The 18,837-nt window shown below is 36.6% G+C and overlaps 2 protein-coding genes across 3 annotated transcripts; both read right to left on the bottom strand.

Annotated features, from left to right (window-relative positions):
* Window positions 1-8,719: 8,719 nt before the first annotated feature.
* LOC149176947 (uncharacterized) lies at window positions 8,720-18,153 on the bottom strand. 2 transcript variants are annotated; one of them, XM_089420024.1, is made up of 5 exons: window positions 18,036-18,153; window positions 10,436-10,607; window positions 9,730-10,273; window positions 9,410-9,616; window positions 8,720-9,273 (listed from the first exon to the last, which is right to left on the bottom strand). In XM_089420024.1, exons 2-5 carry the CDS (start codon window positions 10,516-10,518, stop codon window positions 8,905-8,907), a joined length of 1,203 nt encoding a protein of 400 aa, XP_089276150.1. In that variant the 5' UTR covers window positions 10,519-10,607; window positions 18,036-18,153; the 3' UTR covers window positions 8,720-8,904. The 2 variants fall into 2 exon arrangements, with proteins under 2 accessions (XP_089276150.1, XP_089276151.1); XM_089420025.1 differs by having other exon boundaries at window positions 10,436-10,546; window positions 18,036-18,130.
* On the bottom strand, window positions 12,137-13,036 carry LOC149176948 (ATP-dependent DNA helicase PIF1-like). The gene has a single exon (XM_089421615.1). The coding sequence runs from the start codon at window positions 13,034-13,036 to the stop codon at window positions 12,137-12,139; it is 900 nt and encodes a 299-aa protein (XP_089277741.1).
* Window positions 18,154-18,837: the final 684 nt, after the last annotated feature.

Below are 18,837 nucleotides of genomic sequence, written 5' to 3'. Positions count from 1 at the left end.
ACAAAAGCTTTGTCAAGAGGCAAATTCAAATTCCATAAAAGAAGGATTGGGGTATCTGATAATCCCTTTCTTACTAAGAGGGAGTGTTGAAAATGCAGCAAGAAATTCCTAATTTAATTTTTCCTTGATTAAATTAGGAGAAATTCGAATTTCAATTTCAGCCTAATAATGGGAAGTAGTTAATTGAGGTGACATAACTCTTGTCACTCAGTTTACTTAGTAAATTCGAGTCGGATACACTTGAGTTCATTTCTACATTATTGATTGCTAATTTGTAGCAATCTATTTCAGTTAATTTTAGTTATTGTCAGTGTAACTAGTTCTCACTATTAGTAGAACTAGTAGAGGTTCATTCAAGGGTGTGTTATTTTTTTTCACATTGAGTGATCATCTAGTTAAACTGGCCAATCAGCCTAAATTAACTCATGCATGCAGAGAATTCGAGTTACCCAGTTGATGTTGGAGTTCAAGGGCAGTGTGTTATCAATTGTAGTATTTTCCAAGTTGTACAGGTGGTGCATGCAATCAAAGAAGGGCCTATAGGAATTGCACAATTGTCAATGAGTAATTTCCCTAATTAATAGGGAGTTAATTCCTCATCAAACAATGCAAGGAAATAGGAGCTTGGCAGGATGAGAAATTGGCTAAGTATTCGCTTGAGTCAGTCTATGAGGTAGTGAGATAGATTATACTAGTGCAGGGGTTGCTTAGGCTTGAGAAAGCATTATATTTCTTCTCTATTATTTGATTAATGCAAAACAGATAGTAAGGGGTTTTGATCAATTGCTTTATGTAGATATATCTCTGTGTATGTGTGTTGAATCTCAATGCATGTTAATAATTTGTGTTCTTGGACATGATTTGCTTTCGGCATATGAGTAGAGTAGCTTCAAGTCTTACGATCTAGTAAATTTCGTGAGCAGTTTTGAATCTACACATTAAATTTATACACTATCAATAATGGGCTAGTGCATTCATAAGGAACTAAATAAATGAGATAGCTAGTGCGTCACACACAACTACTTTGAGGTAGAGCATATGATAGAAGAACCTTGGTTACTATCTTCAACCAATTAGTAAATGAAGAAAATATTTGATACAATCATCTTTATGGTATATCCTTAAGGTAGAAAGGTCCTAATTTAATGCATTCAAACCTTGAGTATTTTTTGGAATGTGTTGCAAGAAACTCTTCTTGGAGGGAAAAGAATAACACTCATCAATCAAATTATAAATGTGTTGTTTTATGGTTGTAATGTGCTTTCAAATTGACTACTTAATCGATAGAATAAAAGAGAACAAGTGTAGAAATAAAACAACAAATAAATAAAAAAGGAAAACCTCCTCAAATTACTCTATTCCTAGATGAATAAAGTAATGGCTAAGCCTTTATAAAACAATGAAAATAAAAAGAATTCACAAACATCAAAGTGGATCAATACCTCAATATTCCATTAATATTCAATAATATTATTAAAAAGAAGCTCCATCAAGCTTTAATTTCTAAGCTTGATATTTCATCATTTCTTTAATTGCTAAATCTCCAAATTGCAAATCCCTCTTGAAATGGATAGAAGAACCTCTTTATATGGAGACAAATTAATTTATTTTGCAATAAAATACAATATTTGCAAACCATCTTCATGGCAAGTCAAAAATAATAAAATAATGTAGTAGTTAAACAACATCCTCTAAAAATAATATAAGAAGGTGAGGTGCTTCCTCTAAAGTGAGTGGTTGACCATGTCAAGTGCATCATCAAATGGTAAAATTATGCTTCATTAAGACACCTCGAAAAATACATACATGAAAATACAATAAAATATTCTTGAGATGGAAGAGTGTCTCATAATCATCATTCCAAATAATAGGTGTTTCACAAGATGCATGATCAAGTGTGTAAGATTCCAACTAGATGGAGTTCTTCCTAAGAAAGGTATAAGATGTCCTCCAACAACTTTCTCAAAAAATAAATATTCTTCATGGGATATTTCTCCAATGTTCAATTACATAAAAAAATAAATAAATAATCTCCAAGACAGTTACAACTTCTTAATAGTTGTGCAAAGAAAGAATCAACAATCAATGAGAATAAATTAACTAATCTCCAACCCACTACACATGAACATGAGTACATATTCCAAATGATGTAGGGTGCTTAAGATATTAAACTTAATTTAAACAAACAAGATTAATTTAACCATTAAACAATTTAATCAACCTCAACATGTATTCATAAAGGTTGATGCTCAAATATAACCATAGTCCCCCTCCAATTTGTCACGAACAAATTAAATATCCATGAATATAGGTGACAAATAGGGGTGCAATTTAATAAAGTGTTGTACCATCTAAATAAATTATTTTCTCCCTAGCAAGACCCCACCATGATAACATAAAAACATAAATTCCAACCTAAGGTGCAATAGTGTACATGGCCTATTCTCTCTTATTTTCATTTTTATATATTATTTAATTCTTGGTTTTCTCCTATTTTGTTTTATTTAACTTTACATTTTCATGGTCTTTAATAGTTTATTTAACATTCATTAATTACTAAATTACATTTGACCTTATAACCACTCATATTTGGATCCATTTCAAATTACTAAGCTCATCTCAAAGGTTTTATAATAATAAGTATTTATATTTTTTTTTCCCATTGAAAAAAATACACTTTATTTTAATTTAAATTAAATTACATTCTTTAAGTGCATAATGCAATACAAAACCTTTTCAAGTTACCATAATAGTTTAACAAGGAAAGCTGCGACGCAGCGAGTCCCTGCGTGAAGTTGAGCCTGTCTGACAGTAGCTGCACTGGATCTGTTGCTGGTTCTCTAGTAACTGTTTGATCCAGACCCATAACCATATCTAGGAGATTGGCCCCCCTCGCCAGGGCTTCACGAAATAATTCATGCTAATGCTGTCGTTAATGCCTCACCAGAGCTATGCGTCACCAGAGCTACTTGTGGAGGGATCAGCAATCGGAGAGCTAATAGCAGGTGGCCTAGAGGCTCCCCCATTAGTACATGAATCCAACTGCCTGGAAGAAACGCTGCCAGAAGTGGCTGGGACTGAGAAACTAACAAAAACTGTAATCTGATTTCAGTGTTTTTCTACGCTTTAGTCAGCTTATGCTGTAATCATTAGGACGTTGACAGCCGTTCGGTTTTTTTTCTTTTCCTGCAGGTTCAAATTACTGTGCATCCGAAAGTGAAGTGCTTGAAAATTTTAATGAATAAAACAAATTTCTAAGCAATGAGAATGACGTTGTTAATTATGTGAATAATTAAGAAAATTAACTATAACTTAATATTAATATAAACTTTTACAGTATTGGAAGGAACTGAGTTTTTAAGAAGCAAAATGCAGCTTCTGTATACCAGAAGTGTCACCCATTAACATTGATTTTTGTTGCATCGAGTTGCTTTCCTAAGAGCAAAAGGTAGGCAAAAGCCTTAATGACAAAACTATTACACACTGCAGTCGATCTGATTCAAGTTCTTATCTAACTTATGAAGTTATTAGGACACCCTGCGTGAAGTTGAGCCTGTCTGACAGTAGCTGCACTGGATCTGTTGCTGGTTCTCTAGTAACTGTTTGATCCAGACCCATAACCATATCTAGGAGATTGGCCCCCCTCGCCAGGGCTTCACGAAATAATTCATGCTAATGCTGCCGTTAATGCCTCACCAGAGCTATGCGTCACCAGAGCTACTTGTGGAGGGATCAGCAATCGGAGAGCTAATAGCAGGTGGCCTAGAGGCTCCCCCATTGATTTCAGTGTTTTTCTACGCTTTAGTCAGCTTATGCTGTAATCATTAGGACGTTGACAGCCGTTCGGTTTTTTTTCTTTTCCTGCAGGTTCAAATTACTGTGCATCCGAAAGTGAAGTGCTTGAAAATTTTAATGAATAAAACAAATTTCTAAGCAATGAGAATGACGTTGTTAATTATGTGAATAATTAAGAAAATTAACTATAACTTAATATTAATATAAACTTTTACGGTATTGGAAGGAACTGAGTTTTTAAGAAGCAAAATGCAGCTTCTGTATACCAGAAGTGTCACCCATTAACAAAAGCATCGTTGAAATCAGAGATAGCAAATTGACATTGATTTTTGTTGCATCGAGTTGCTTTCCTAAGAGCAAAAGGTAGGCAAAAGCCTTAATGACAAAACTATTACACACTGCAGTCGATCTGATTCAAGTTCTTATCTAACTTATGAAGTTATTAGGACACGGACATTCACTGTAGGCCGAGAGATACATGATGTCTGCAGTTGAGCAGAGACGGTGATGGCGGATCCAAATGCATATTTGAAGCATCCGTTGTACACCTGTAATAGAGAAAGAAGCGGGGAAATAAGACAATGCGTAAGATAATCCAAAAGAGATGTTAGTTTTTTTTTGGTTTCTTTTTCCTTTGTCTTTCGACTTTTACGATGTCAATGATCAGAAGAGTCGTGAGAATAAGTGCTAAGAGAAACAATGCTGTGAGTTCAGTAAGTTGGCTTATGCTAATGGATTCCATGTTATGTGAAGCGGGGAGGTGTATGTGAATATCCAGGTGCAGAGGAGGCCAATTTATACAAAAGTTCAACGTGTTTGTAAGGTGGTTTTAAGTGTGAATGGTGCTAAAATACTTGAGGTGCAATTAAGTGGTCGATAAGACATGGGGAGCGAATGGGATATGGAATGATGTATTTGGCGGTAGAAGTGATGTATCTGACATCGGGCAATCTATCTAGGTGCAGAAATAATCTTGAAGATCAGATTGGATCAGGGCAGTATTTAATGATGGGCATATCGATCTGACATGGGGTTGAGATGGCATATGGAATGATGGATGTGGCGGCAGTAGTAAATGCGAAATTAGGTGCCCCTTTGAGTCTGTGGCGGTAGATTAAATATGATCAGTATTTAATGATGGGCATATCGATCTGACATGGGGTGCAAATGGCATATGGAAGCGGCAGGGCATATCGATCTGACATGGGGAGCAAATGGTACTACTAAGATGAAACCGGACCCTGAAACCGGACCCTATGATGAGCAAGAAGCTGTTTGCACTACTACTGGATTAGGGTTTGTTGAAGAGATCAAAATAGATGCACTGTCCTTTTATGATCTCAACAAGATTAAACCCCGAATATGGAATAAATACAAAAATTTTAACAGCAAACCTTGTGACTGACCTTTGGAATTTTACCATTCAGCCGGTACAGAATGCTCTGATGCTGAACATCATTTATGAAGCCCATACGAACATGCATAAGAATAGATGGTCTTTACGATGGCATACAGAAGTAATCCACTTACTATTTGCCTAGGTCTGCCAAATAATAGCATTCTTTTTGCTTGTAATGTGTCAAGAATGAAGATTTTCAAGTAGTATAAGAAATCCTCCATTTGATTGCCGCATGATACTTGTACCTAATCAACTCAGGAACACACAAGATGATCTAGTGCCTGATGTTCAGCATGCACCATTCTGTATCATCTAGATTGGCATTCATGCTAGAAGCAATTGGAGAGCACTAACTGCATTATGGTAACAGATTCGTAGATCTAGCAGATCAGTATTTCCTGTTGACCTGAAGCTATTTTTATATCACGTTTAAAGCAAAGTAGTCAGCTCTGGATCTAAGCATCAGAAGAAAAGAATCATAACAACTTTATTATCATTTTAAATTCAGGACTTAAAACAAAGAAGCCCATGCCTACCTGTTGTTGCATGAACAGTGGTCATGAGGGCCTCAGCAATAGCAAATTCTTCATTCACCACCTGTAGCCAGTCCATGAGTATTCGTTTCAGTTTTTACGCTGAGCTAATTTTGACACAATATAGTTAATTTGCCTAGGTCTGCCAACTCAGGAACACACAAGATGATCTAGTGCCTGATGTTCAGCATGCACCATTCTGTATCATCTAGATTGGCATTCATGCTAGAAGCAATTGGAGAGCACTAACTGCATTATGGTAACAGATTCGTAGATCTAGCAGATCAGTATTTCCTCGATCTAGATGCCTTCCCTTTATAAATCAGACAGAATAAGACTGAAGCAATCATGAATTAGGATGTGTGACTAAGGACCAAAGCCTCTTCATCCCACACACTTTTTGGTTTCTCTTTAGCAGCAACTGGAACAGCCGGTACAAAATCCTCTGATTCTGAACATCATTTGTAAGCAATCATGAATTAGGATGTGTCTGACTAAGGACACAAAACAAGTTTAAAAAAGTATGATAGAAAACATACATCGAAAGAAAACAAAAACAAAATAAAATCAGTGAATAGGAAATAGCATTAATAATGAGAAAGGGATCCTCTCAGAAGTTTCAACAAGAAGAACTGTTAAACTAAACTCTATATGAAGCCCATACGAACATGCATAAGAATAGATGGTCTTTACGATGGCATACAGAAGTGATCCACTTACTATTTGCCTAGGTCTGCCAAATAATAGCATTCTTTTTGCTTGTAATGTGTCAAGAATGAAGATTTTCAAGTAGTATAAGAAATCCTCCATTTGATTGCCGCATGATACTTGTACCTAATCAACTCAGGAACACACAAGATGATCTAGTGCCTGATGTTCAGCATGCACCATTCTGTATCATCTAGATTGGCATTCATGCTAGAAGCAATTGGAGAGCACTAACTGCATTATGGTAAACATCAGTTATTATATGGCATTTGCCTTTATTGCATATCTGAAAACACCAACATATTTCTGCTTAGATGATTTACAAGAAATAAATCAATAAAGTTCTTTACTCCTGTTGACCTGAAGCTATTTTTATATCACGTTTAAAGCAAAGTAGTCAGCTCTGGATCTAAGCATCAGAAGAAAAGAATCATAACAACTTTATTATCATTTTAAATTCAGGACTTAAAACAAAGAGGCCCATGCCTACCTGTTGTTGCATGAACAGTGGTCATGAGGGCCTCAGCAATAGCAAATTCTTCATTCACCACCTGTAGCCAGTCCATGAGTATTCGTTTCAGTTTTTACGGTGAGCTAATTTTGACACAATATAGTTAATTTGCCTAGGTCTGCCAAATAATAGCATTCTTTTTGCTTGTAATGTGTCAAGAATGAAGATTTTCAAGTAGTATAAGAAATCCTCCATTTGATTGCCGCATGATACTTGTACCTAATCAACTCAGGAACACACAAGATGATCTAGTGCCTGATGTTCAGCATGCACCATTCTGTATCATCTAGATTGGCATTCATGCTAGAAGCAATTGGAGAGCACTAACTGCATTATGGTAACAGATTCGTAGATCTAGCAGATCAGTATTTCCTCGATCTAGATGCCTTTCCCTTTATAAATCAGACAGAATAAGACTGAAATATAGTTAGATTTGTCTTAAGTAAAAATCAGTAAATGCTTGACCAATGCGGCCCTGAGGCCATTGGTCAATTTAGAAGCCAACATCAGTTATTATATGGCATTTGCCTTTATTGCATATCTGAAAACACCAACATATTTCTGCTTAGATGATTTACAAGAAATAAATCAATAAAGTTCTTTACTCCTGTTGACCTGAAGCTATTTTTATATCACGTTTAAAGCAAAGTAGTCAGCTCTGGATCTAAGCATCAGAAGAAAAGAATCATAACAACTTTATTATCATTTTAAATTCAGGACTTAAAACAAAGAGGCCCATGCCTACCTGTTGTTGCATGAACAGTGGTCATGAGGGCCTCAGCAATAGCAAATTCTTCATTCACCACCTGTAGCCAGTCCATGAGTATTCGTTTCAGTTTTTACGGTGAGCTAATTTTGACACAATATAGTTAGATTTGTCTTAAGTAAAAATCAGTAAATGCTTGACCAATGCGGCCCTGAGGCCATTGGTCAATTTAGAAGCCAACATCAGTTATTATATGGCATTTGCCTTTATTGCATATCTGAAAACACCAACATATTTCTGCTTAGATGATTTACAAAAAATAAATCAATAAAGTTCTTTACTCCTGTTGACCTGAAGCTATTTTTATATCACGTTTAAAGCAAAGTAGTCAGCTCTGGATCTAAGTAGTCATTCAGACAGAATGAGACTGAAATATAGTTAGATTTGTCTTAAGTAAAAATCAGTAAATGCTTGACCAATGCGGCCCTGAGGCCATTGGTCAATTTAGAAGCCAACATCAGTTATTATATGGCATTTGCCTCTATTGCATATCTGAAAACAGCAACATATTTCTGCTTAGATGATTTACAAAAAATAAATCAATAAAGTTCTTTACTCCTGTTGACCTGAAGCTATTTTTATATCACGTTTAAAGCAAAGTAGTCAGCTCTGGATCTAAGCATCAGAAGAAAAGAATCATAACAACTTTATTATCATTTTAAATTCAGGACACATAGTTATGACTCAATGACAATGTAATTCTTCATTCACCACCTGTAGCCAGTCCATGAGTTTTGCAGGAAGAATCAGGCTTCTCCAAAATATTTGTTAGAAAGCAGTCAGCATAGTCATTCAGATCAAAGAGTAGTACAAAAAATGTTTCAAGTGGATATTAAGTGAATTCAACTGATACAAGAGTTCAAAACATTGAGTTGCCAATGGCATGACAAACTTCTGCCGTTAAACAATAAGGAGCTTTCTTTCTTTTCATTCCAGTAGAAAGTAAATGCCCAAAGGAAGAGTAACTACAGGTATAACAGTAGCAAGAAGATGGTAATCCGAAGCATCAAAACATTCATCAGAGTTGTTTATTTTCAGCCCAACAGAAACTAAAATGCCCAGAGGAAGAGTTCTTATGTTCAAATAATAATAAAGACAGATATAACAATTCTATGAAGATGGTATTCCAAGCTTCCAGCAAATATGAACTCGTAGACCAGAGAAAGTGACACCCTACAGAGGATAAAATGTGTCAATCTGTCCGGACAATGACATCCGAACTATCCAACAGGAAGTTGCTGTGTACATGGAAATCTCGCAAACTGTATGTAACGTCACCAACGTCTTCGAGATATTTTTCATACGTCAGTCCTGTTAAGGATGGACACAGTTCGAGCAGTAAACTGTCCTTTAGGATGCATTTGTATTGAACATTTCCCTCTGTTTGGATTGTGCAATTTAATTGCAAACTGCGTCGATATGTAGTTAGCTGTTTGCATGTAGAACAGTTAAGTTGGTCCATGATAACTGTTCCAAATGTATCGGCGGGCAGAGAGCAATTGTTACAGATTATAACAAAGGGTTCTGCGTGTATGTCTGCTATAGTCAGCATACCTTTAACCTGGTCCATGTTTCAGTACAAGCCTAGCATTAGATATTGTAATAAAAATGCTAAAAGGATGTTAAATGAACGTGCGTGATTTAGGAGAAGAGGAAATAAAGATTTATAATATATATTTTGTGGAGTATGAGAGGACCTTTGTTGTTGAGGCAAGTAGTTTTCTCAGGTCTCCAAGTACCCTGTCTGAAGTAACGGGTGTAATGAATGTAGATTTGCATGTCCGTAATGAGCCACGTTCTTTGCCTCGGGCAACATTTCGAAACAGGACCATTGGTGCTTCTTGTTTCGAAATTTGTTGTTGGATGGATTTGAAAATTGGCTTAAATGTATTGAAAAGATAGACCTGCGTTGCAAAATGTACTAGTGTTAAATGTAATTGCTTTTAAGTGAACGGTTACTTAAAATGTATAGATGATTTAAATGTTAAAAAGAATAAATGGTTGAATTCGTATATACCGTGGCTTTGTCTTTTTCAGCTGGGCCGTCCTTGATAGTTAGGACATATTGACCAGCTATTTCTTTCGCTGTTGTTACAAGACCGGCAACTGTGCCGATTGCAAACTCAGCTGTTGTGCGGGTGAGCTGGTTAATAGTTGTCGTGGGAACAAATCTGTATTCCATACAGATAGGTGGAATTGGTTCCAATATGCTCTTCCCATGCAAAACAAGTATACACGGACAGTCTCCATGGTCGTAGACTGTCTTAGCAGAGACCTTGAAATCTGTAACACAGATTCCCTGGCCAACTAGAAGCTTCGCTTCAGTAGCAGCAATGAGGCTGTGTGGCACATTTAGCGTAATTGTCATATGCCCTTTGCTGTCCACCAGGTCAGCACGTAACAATTCAATTCCGTGGGCTTTGTCGACCAGTGTTTTGTATATCACTAGAACCTGGCCGTGAAAAGTTGTTCCCATTTTCAGCCCTTTTAACTCCTGTATTGTGATTGTTCTACAAAGTTGATGCTTGGCTGCTATCTCAGAAGTACTTTCCTGTTTCTGCCTGTAGAACAATATTAAAGAATCTGAATTAACATTATGTTTGTACTACAAAACTTGATGTACTTTCCTGTTTCTGCTTGTAGAACAATATTGAAGAATCTGAATTAACATTGTGTTTGTACTACAAAACTTGTAAGAATAGATTTGAAGGTTTTTTAGTTACTTTTTAGCAGTTTCTGAGACGTCACAAGTCTCAGAGAGGGAGCATGTCTCTGGAGCAGGTATTTCTTCGTGCTGTCTTTTCATATTAATTATCTGTTTACCAATCTCTGATCTGAAAAGCAGCAAGGCTCTGGAGGAGTTACTTCTTCGTGCTGTGTTTTCTTATTAGTTATCTGTACAACACGAGTACAAGCTATGAGGTCTACAAGCAAAACTTGTTCCATGTAATAATAAATATGTATTCTATTAGGTCTACAAGCAAAATGTGTTCCATGTAATAATAAATCTGTGCATAACGTTATTCTATGTGTTACATACCTAGATCAGTTAACGCAGAGTGTTGCAAGGGAGCTACAAGAAATAGACTTTCAGTATGGCCATTGGAGATTGATATTGCTCGGGTAACACAGCGTTTGTTTGAACAGGGAAATATGAAGTTTCCTTGAATAAGAAGTTTAGCAAATTGTAGAGAAACTTGTGTATCAATGCTACTTTGATTTTGCTACAGGCTAAAATTGATTTGTTCCAAGGGTCACTAGAGCTGTAATAGCGCATAGAATATGCTGTGATCAGACCAATAAGCCCATGTTACATTTATCTCACACTGTTTCATAGGCAAAGTTGTCCAGATATGGTCTATTACTGTGTTTCGGTGCGGAGATAGTTTGCTTGTTATTTCATGTAAGTTTTCCATTTCCATAAATTGTACAAAGAGTTTGCTACGAGCTGTTTCTTGTTGTATGTCAATGTTCAAATCACCAATAACTAAAAAAACACAGTCAGTATATGTAGTTTGCGACTTTGCTTCCTGAATTATTTGCATTATTGTGGATACTTGTTCAAATGGTGCTGCATAAATGTTCATTAAACAAATTGGTCGTTGGAAGTACATGTCAATTAGGGTAAGCTCTGTTTTGTTTTTGCAAAATGTCTTTCTTGCTCTAATAGGTATTTTTTTGTTTATGCAAGTAAGAATTCCATGTGTACAATGTGCAGCCGCAAAATTGAATGATAAGAATTCTTTGACTACTGGTGGAGTGTACAAATGAGTTTCTTGAAAACATAGAATCATGTTGTCCATTAAGTCACTGTGATGAATCACGTCACTAAGATGTGCACGTAGACTACGTGTGTTCAGGCTTGCAATCGATAAAACATCCTTGTTAACAGATTTCTTCTTTGCGAATTCTAGTTTCCATGCACCAGTTGTTTCTAGCCGTGCCATCTCATTGATTATTTTGTTTTTGACATGGAAGTTTTGTTGTGTCAATTTGTTAATCAAGTATAGTGAGTCAATAGTTCGAACACGTGATAATGCAGTGTAGACTAGACCATGTTTTGTCACACCAGTTGGGTCAAATGCAAGCTGATCCAATGTCAACCCTTGTGTCCGGTGTATTGTCCGGGCACAGGCTAATTGGATGGGAAATTGTTTTCGAATTGTAATTTGTAATTTGTTCCGAGACATTGCTAGCGATTTTGCTATTCGAAAGATTGGTGTCCAATTTGGCATTATATTTATGTCGTATAGTTGTTTGAAGTTGCTTCTTTGTTGTTTCCCAATTTCTGGGTCTGAAAATTCTATCCAGACAATGTCAGGCCTGTTGTTATTAGATGAATAGGATTTGAAAATCCCTTCAGCACCATTTACTAATCCATCATTTGTATTGTAATTTCCTGCATATAGTTCAACTAGCATGTTCTATTTAACTGTAATTGTTGATGGCAGTGAGATTGTTTTATCAAAAGCAAAATAACTCGACCCAGGAAGCTCGTAGTTGTCAATTGCAATGAGCATTATTTGTTCCCCCTTTGTTAGGGAAAGCATTTTCACATTGTGAATATGGACATCTTTGTTGCGATAGAAAATGTGTGGGAAGACTGGGCTTGAAGGTGGGACCCTATAGCAGTTGTTGTTTACATAAGCGATATCTTCATCTGTTTGCATGTTTAATCTCATCCTATTTAGTACATCAATGAACAATGGGTCTTTTTGGCGCATGGCTGTGTGCAGTTGATAAGATTTTATTTTCTCTGGCCAGAAGGCATATGGAATTGTGTTTTTGTTGATTTTTGGGTTTTCAAAGATCAGGGAGTCTCTGACTCGGTTTGCCTGGTAAAGATCGCCGGAGAATATCGTGTCAACATTGCCAAAGTATGAAGTTGGTGTGTGTAAGATTTGTCGCAGGCGCTTATCAATTTGATATAGTGTTGTTGCACCAACGAGCGATGCCTCATTTATGAGGAGGACACACAATTGTTGGAAATGCTTTGATAATGTGTCCAATTTTTCATTGTTTAGTGAGGGGCAATCTGCTTTGTTAAAGGGCAAATAGAATGCAGAATGCAATGTGACACCACCAGCATTGAAGGCAGCTTTGCCCGTGTATGCAGCGATTATTCCTATTAGTTGTGATGGGTTATAAGGCAATGCCACATTGTGTATGCGTACTAAGGATTGGAAGATTGCCTTGGCTGTGTGTGTCTTGCCTGTTCCTGCACCTCCTGTTAATAATAGGTAGATTAGCTCGTCTGGTCTGTACAATTTCCTTGTTATAACATCAGTAACTATGCTTGCTTGTTCAGTGTTTAATTGTCGCATTAATTCATAGTACTCTACGTCTTCAAGTATACGTGGTTGTTTCACGATTTCATATGGCCTTGTAGATGGTAAAGCAAACTTTTTGCTATCTTGCAAATGTCCCAAGTCATTTTGGAAGTCGTAGTTTTCATATTTGTCATCTATCGATTTGTTAAATGTTATAGTTTCTATTTCATTTGATTTCAAACTATCTATGTCAAATCAGTTTCACTTCCTCGATAAGGATAGTATAACATCAATTGCTCTCTACAGTGATTTTCAATGTCCTTGTATTTGTTATATCTAACAGATCGAATGACACATGGTCTACTTGGTTTTCTGCGTTCTTGTCCTTTCTTTGTATAGCTAGATGCAAATTCTGCTAAGCAGACATGTTCAATAGCAGTAGGTCGGAGAGCATAGTAGTCAGTAATTGATGGGCACATTATGTCTTCTGAGTCATCTGCTTCCTTCTGCAGATCTTTTTGTCTTTTAAGAACAAATGCACGATCATCGACAGGAGATGTGTTAATAAATACACATTTCCGTGAACTAGAGTTTAGTGGGAGCGATAACACAATATGCACTGCTTGTTGTGCAGACATTTGTTGCAAGTTGACCAAAGCTTTCCCCAAAGAACTAATGGTATCTAGGATATCAGATTTTGTTTTCACATGATTGTCGCGTATGTTTTTAAATGTTCTTGTCAGTGTTTTATCTTCTTTGGTCATATAAGAACTGCAATACATTGCAGCTGCATATGAATCAAGTACAAATTGGGAATCAGTGTTTGCAATCCAAATTCCTGGAATATGTTTAGCGAAGTTGTTTGTCCAGGTGTCAACTGGGTTCCTTTGCAATAAGAGTGTTGTTCGCTTTAGTGTACATTGGATAGCATGTATGTATTCATTGTGTACTAGTCCAAGGTTGGCTAAAAAGCTATCAAATGTATCATTTTCACTGTATCTTGTGTTGTTTATTGCTTCAAAGATTAGCTTTGCATGTGCTTTTGTTTTATCACTATCGAATTCAAGAGGCTCAAGTATTTTTGTTACTTTCATTGGTGGTACTAGGAAATTAAATTTGCAATTAGAATTTGCACGCTTACTACAACTTTTTGTGTGACAATGGTGTTGTAGAACTCTAAGTTCACTTGCAAGTAATAGTGAATTAGTTGACAAGTAATTGTCAACGAATTCTTCGACTTCAATATTTGTATTTTGACCATAGATTGGTGCAGATTTTATCCATAGTAAGCCATGTTCATGTTCACTGCCCCGGTTTTGGAATTCAGTTACATAGAAGTGGTCAGTGAGCTCTCCATAATACTTGTGATCATGAGATATCAATTGATGTAATGCATCCCTCCTAGATCTATAGTAACGTACACAAGTAACAGGGTCATTTCTTATTAATGAGCTAGGTTCATTTTCATCAAGTTCGCCTGTGTTTGGTCTTCTAGTGTTTTGTTTTATGTGTCTCAATGCATGCATTAAAGGATCCCAAAGATGCTCCGCACTACTAAACGAAACAAAGAAAGTGGGCGGCCCTAGTTGTCGTATCATTGCATAGAGTTTGTTCCGTATTTGCTGGTGGTAGTCAGGTGAGGTACGAATTGTTTTTAGGTCCATGTACCCAATGTCAGAATTTAAAATACGATCTAGGTTTGGTTTTGACTTAACGTCTTTTGCAACTAGTTTTCTACCTTTCAACTGCCCCTTTCTAATTCTAATCCACATTGTATTCAACACCTGATTTATGATAATGCAAATTGCTTTATAGAACAGGTTTGTAGTATGATAAGCAAAATCGTGGCTTTTATGCAGCACTTCCCAGTGGCAAATCTTTTGATATGTAAAGTTTTTGGAGATGTCAGCTGGGCGTTTGTTGCCATAGAAAAGCGATGGGAAACTCATTTCTTCTGAGTACTTATCTTTGAAGATTCCTAATGGCATGTATCCAGCAGCAGGTGCAATGTTAATTTGTTTATTTACAAGGTCATGGACGGTGTGTGCATCAATGAATCCATGGACCAATGTTTTTGTCGTTGGTTCATCGTTGTCCTGGTTATCGTGTTCGCTATCTTCAGTGTCACTTGAACTTTCATAAGCTTCTTGGTTCTGTAGGAATGTCTCTTTCCAATTGTCATTTATGGTAGCGTTCTCGAGCTTGTAAAGCATCCTTTTGCATAATTGTTTTAGTGCTTTCATCACTTTGTGAACTCGAACTCGACCAAATGCATAAGCACTTTTGAATCTTAAACTCTTTTTGAGAACAACGGCAACCGTGTCAGTGTCTTTTATAGTTCGAGGCAATGCAGATTGGATTCTGGAAATGTTAGTAGGGACATTGATGACTCCTCCAGTTAAGCCCAGTTGCGACTTCTTATGTCGATGGCCCATTTCTTTTATTTGCAAGAAGGGCAATCTTAATGCGACTAGTCTTTCCTCTAGTTCAGTGAGATCTCTCAGTGTTCTAGTGCCATTGTTTCTTCTTATGTGTTCAGGGACTGCATATTTAGCAATTGTTTCATGTTCAATTGCTTTTTTGCAATGTTTACAAATGTAGCAATTTTCAACACGAGATTTAACATTCTCGAAACTAGTTGATAGTTTCCTAATCTTATTTTGTTTTGCTTGACATTCTTGTTTCACAAAGCAGATGTCTCTTTTGAAAAAAGTTGTTTCACATGATGAACAATTGAAAATAGGTGTGTCACTTACTTGCCTTTGATATACTTGATCAAATTCTGATAATTCTGGTAATTTGTTCATTGATCTTGATTGAATCGAGAGGTTGGATTCTCCTGGTTTCTTTGATTGTGCTGAACGATCCTTTGATGTTGTTGCAAATCGATTGTAGTCCATGTTTTCTATGACTATTTCTTGTTTCATTGTTGCTGTGTTGAACGCAAGTCTTATTTTCTCCGTTTTCGATTTTGTCCGGATAATGCCTTTAAGCAAATGCAAAGATAAGCTTTTTGTCTCTTTGCCTAATGAACAAGCGATTACAATTCCCGTTTGTGCGTTGTTTCTAATCTGTTTTTCCAAGTTTCTAAGTGATCGAATTCTCAGTGTCTCGAATTTTACTTGGTTCGTTGATCGCGCTGATAGATCCGTTGATCTTCCTGAACATGGGCTGTAGTCCATGTTTTCTATGACTATTTCTTGTTTCATTATTGTTGTGTTGAAGGCAAGTCTTATTTTCTGTGTTTTCAATTTTCCCCGAATGATGCCTTTAAGCAAACGCAAAGATAGACTTTTTGATTGTTTGTCTGATCGACAATTGCTTAAAGATAGACTTTTTGATTGTTTGTCTGATCGACAAGAAGTTACAACTTCTGTTCGTCTGTTGGTTCTAATATGTTCTTTCAAGTTTCTAAGTGACCGGAACCCCCGTGTGTCACTAACATCTTTTGTGTGCAGTGTGTCACAAATATCTTCTGTGTTGTTTAGAATTACTTGTTGTTCCATTGTACTTCTGTTATATTGAATGCCTATGTTTTGCCTTTTCGGATTTTCATGAGCAATCCCCTTAAGCACATGCTTGTTTAAGTGACAAGGTTTCTTTGAGGTATCGGCTTGTTGTTGGGAGGTACAACCAATTGTAGGCTGCCTATGAACCAAAGGCTCGAAGTGCCCATTCAAAGGATCTTCGTCATGGAACAGTATGTCACAAGTATTTGTTGTAATACCTGAATTGAAGTGCAAATACAGTCTCATCTTTGTTTTGGACCAAACCCTAATTGGAATTTTCAACCAGTTTGACAGCCAATGGATGCAGAAAATATCTCCCCATAGACCTCTAGATGCTGGGGGTATATTGTTTGAGGCAGATTTAGCCATTTTGTCTAAATAGATTTCACGGTTTCTAATGTTATGCATTTCTTTGAGTGAGGCTTCATGCAGTTCATGTTCATAAGACCAAATTGCCTCACTATCTTGTTTTTTGAGACAGTTTCTAAAATATTCTATTGTTCCTTTCCTTAGCTCCACTGATGTGTATCGGAAATCTAGCAAAAGTTCTAAACTATCGAATAAACAGTCTCCAATTAGATATGAGAAATTGTCCACACGAAATAAGTCATGCTTTTGCAATACCAATTGCAACTTGTGTTTATCAGACATAGGTGTGTCACAAACATCTTCTATGTTGTATAGAACTACTTGTTGTTCCATTGTACTTCTGTTGTATTGAATGCCTACGTTTTGCCTTTCCTGATTCTTCTGAGCAATGTCCTTAAGCACATGCTTGTTTAAGTGACAAGGTGCGTGTAATTTAGCTTTGATTGATTGACATTTTGTCTCAGGCTGTGGTTCGATATTGTTCTTTGAGGTATCGGCTTGTTGTTGGAAGGTAGAACGAATTGTAGGCTGCTTATGAACCAAAGGCTCGAAGTGCCCATTCAAAGGGTCCTCGTCATGGAACAGTATGTCACAAGTATTCGTTGTAATACTTGAATTGAAGTGCAAATACACTCGCATCTTTGTTTTGGACCAAAGCCTAATTGGAATTTTCAACCAGTTTGACAGCCAATGGACGCAGAAAATATCTCCCCACAGACCTCTAGATGCTAGGGGTATATTGTTTGAGGCAGATTTAGCCATTTTGTCTAAATAGACTTCACGGTTGCTAATGTTATGCATTTCTCTAAGTGAAGCTTCATGCAGTTCATGTTCATAAGACAAAATTGCCTCACTATCTTGTTTTTTGAGACAGGCTCTAAAATATTCTATTGTTCCTTTCCTTAGCTCCACTGATGTGTATCGGAAATCTAGCAAAAGTTCTAAACTATCGAATAGGCAGTCTCCAATTAGATATGAGAAATTGTCCACACGAAATAAGTGATGCTTTTGCAATACTAATTGCAACTTGTGTTTATCAGACATAGAAGACATGATGACGACTAAGTGTTCGATGCAATATTATGTTTACTGATGCAATGCAGTTACAACCAGAGAACCATAATAACAAGTTGAACAATGAAAATGATTATAGAACACGAAGTGATTGTGCGCACCTTTGGAACCGCAAATGTCTGCTAAGCTACGGAGACTCCTTATGTCCGGTAGCATCCACTGCGCAGCTCTGATACTGAAGTTCGAAATATGACTGCCAAGATAAAGAACAACGTAAACCCCTCTATACCAACACTTCATCAAAACATTACCTATTGATAACAACATTGAAACCCTAAACCAAAGCTCAAAAACAAAGTGTTGAAAGAGTGAGTCACCTCAGAGCATATGAAAGAATATTATTATAACTTCTGATCAGTGTTCACACAAAGAAGTATATAATGCTTCCCATAAAGATTTACCACACGGACAACCATCCGATTTCCAGAATTAAATATGAAACAAATTTAGTTGAGTTCTGTAAATCTTAGAGACAAAGCATAAAAATTATACACACAGGATCCTTAAATCAGAAGTCAAACCACAACAGTTATCACACTAGAATATGACATAACACACACCACTCAGCAGATTAGCAAACCACTCAAATAGATAAAGAAACAAGAGGGGTGACGTGCTGGATTGGTTGGCAGCTATATTACACTTAGGGAACATTGAATTTGCTCCAGGCAGACAACATGATTCCTCAACACTGAAGGACCAGACATCTGCTTTTCATCCAAAAAGCAGCAGAGCTTTTCATGTAAGTATTGTGTAAATTGAAAGCATCATAAAGTTAACGATTGATTGTGTATACCTTGCAAACAAATGTTTGAAGAAGCTACAGGGATATGGCATTAGAGATACCAATCAATACTCTGTAAACAACTAGTCAGAAAGGCTACAAATGTATGGTTTTAGAGA

This window comes from Pinus tabuliformis, chromosome 4_1 (assembly GCF_031772625.1).
Source record: "Pinus tabuliformis cultivar Carrire ecotype Pingquan chromosome 4_1, CPIR1, whole genome shotgun sequence".
Lineage (NCBI taxonomy): Eukaryota > Viridiplantae > Streptophyta > Pinopsida > Pinales > Pinaceae > Pinus > Pinus tabuliformis.
The sequence above is the reverse complement of the archived record's forward strand: the minus strand, read 5'-3'. Positions and strand labels throughout refer to the sequence as shown.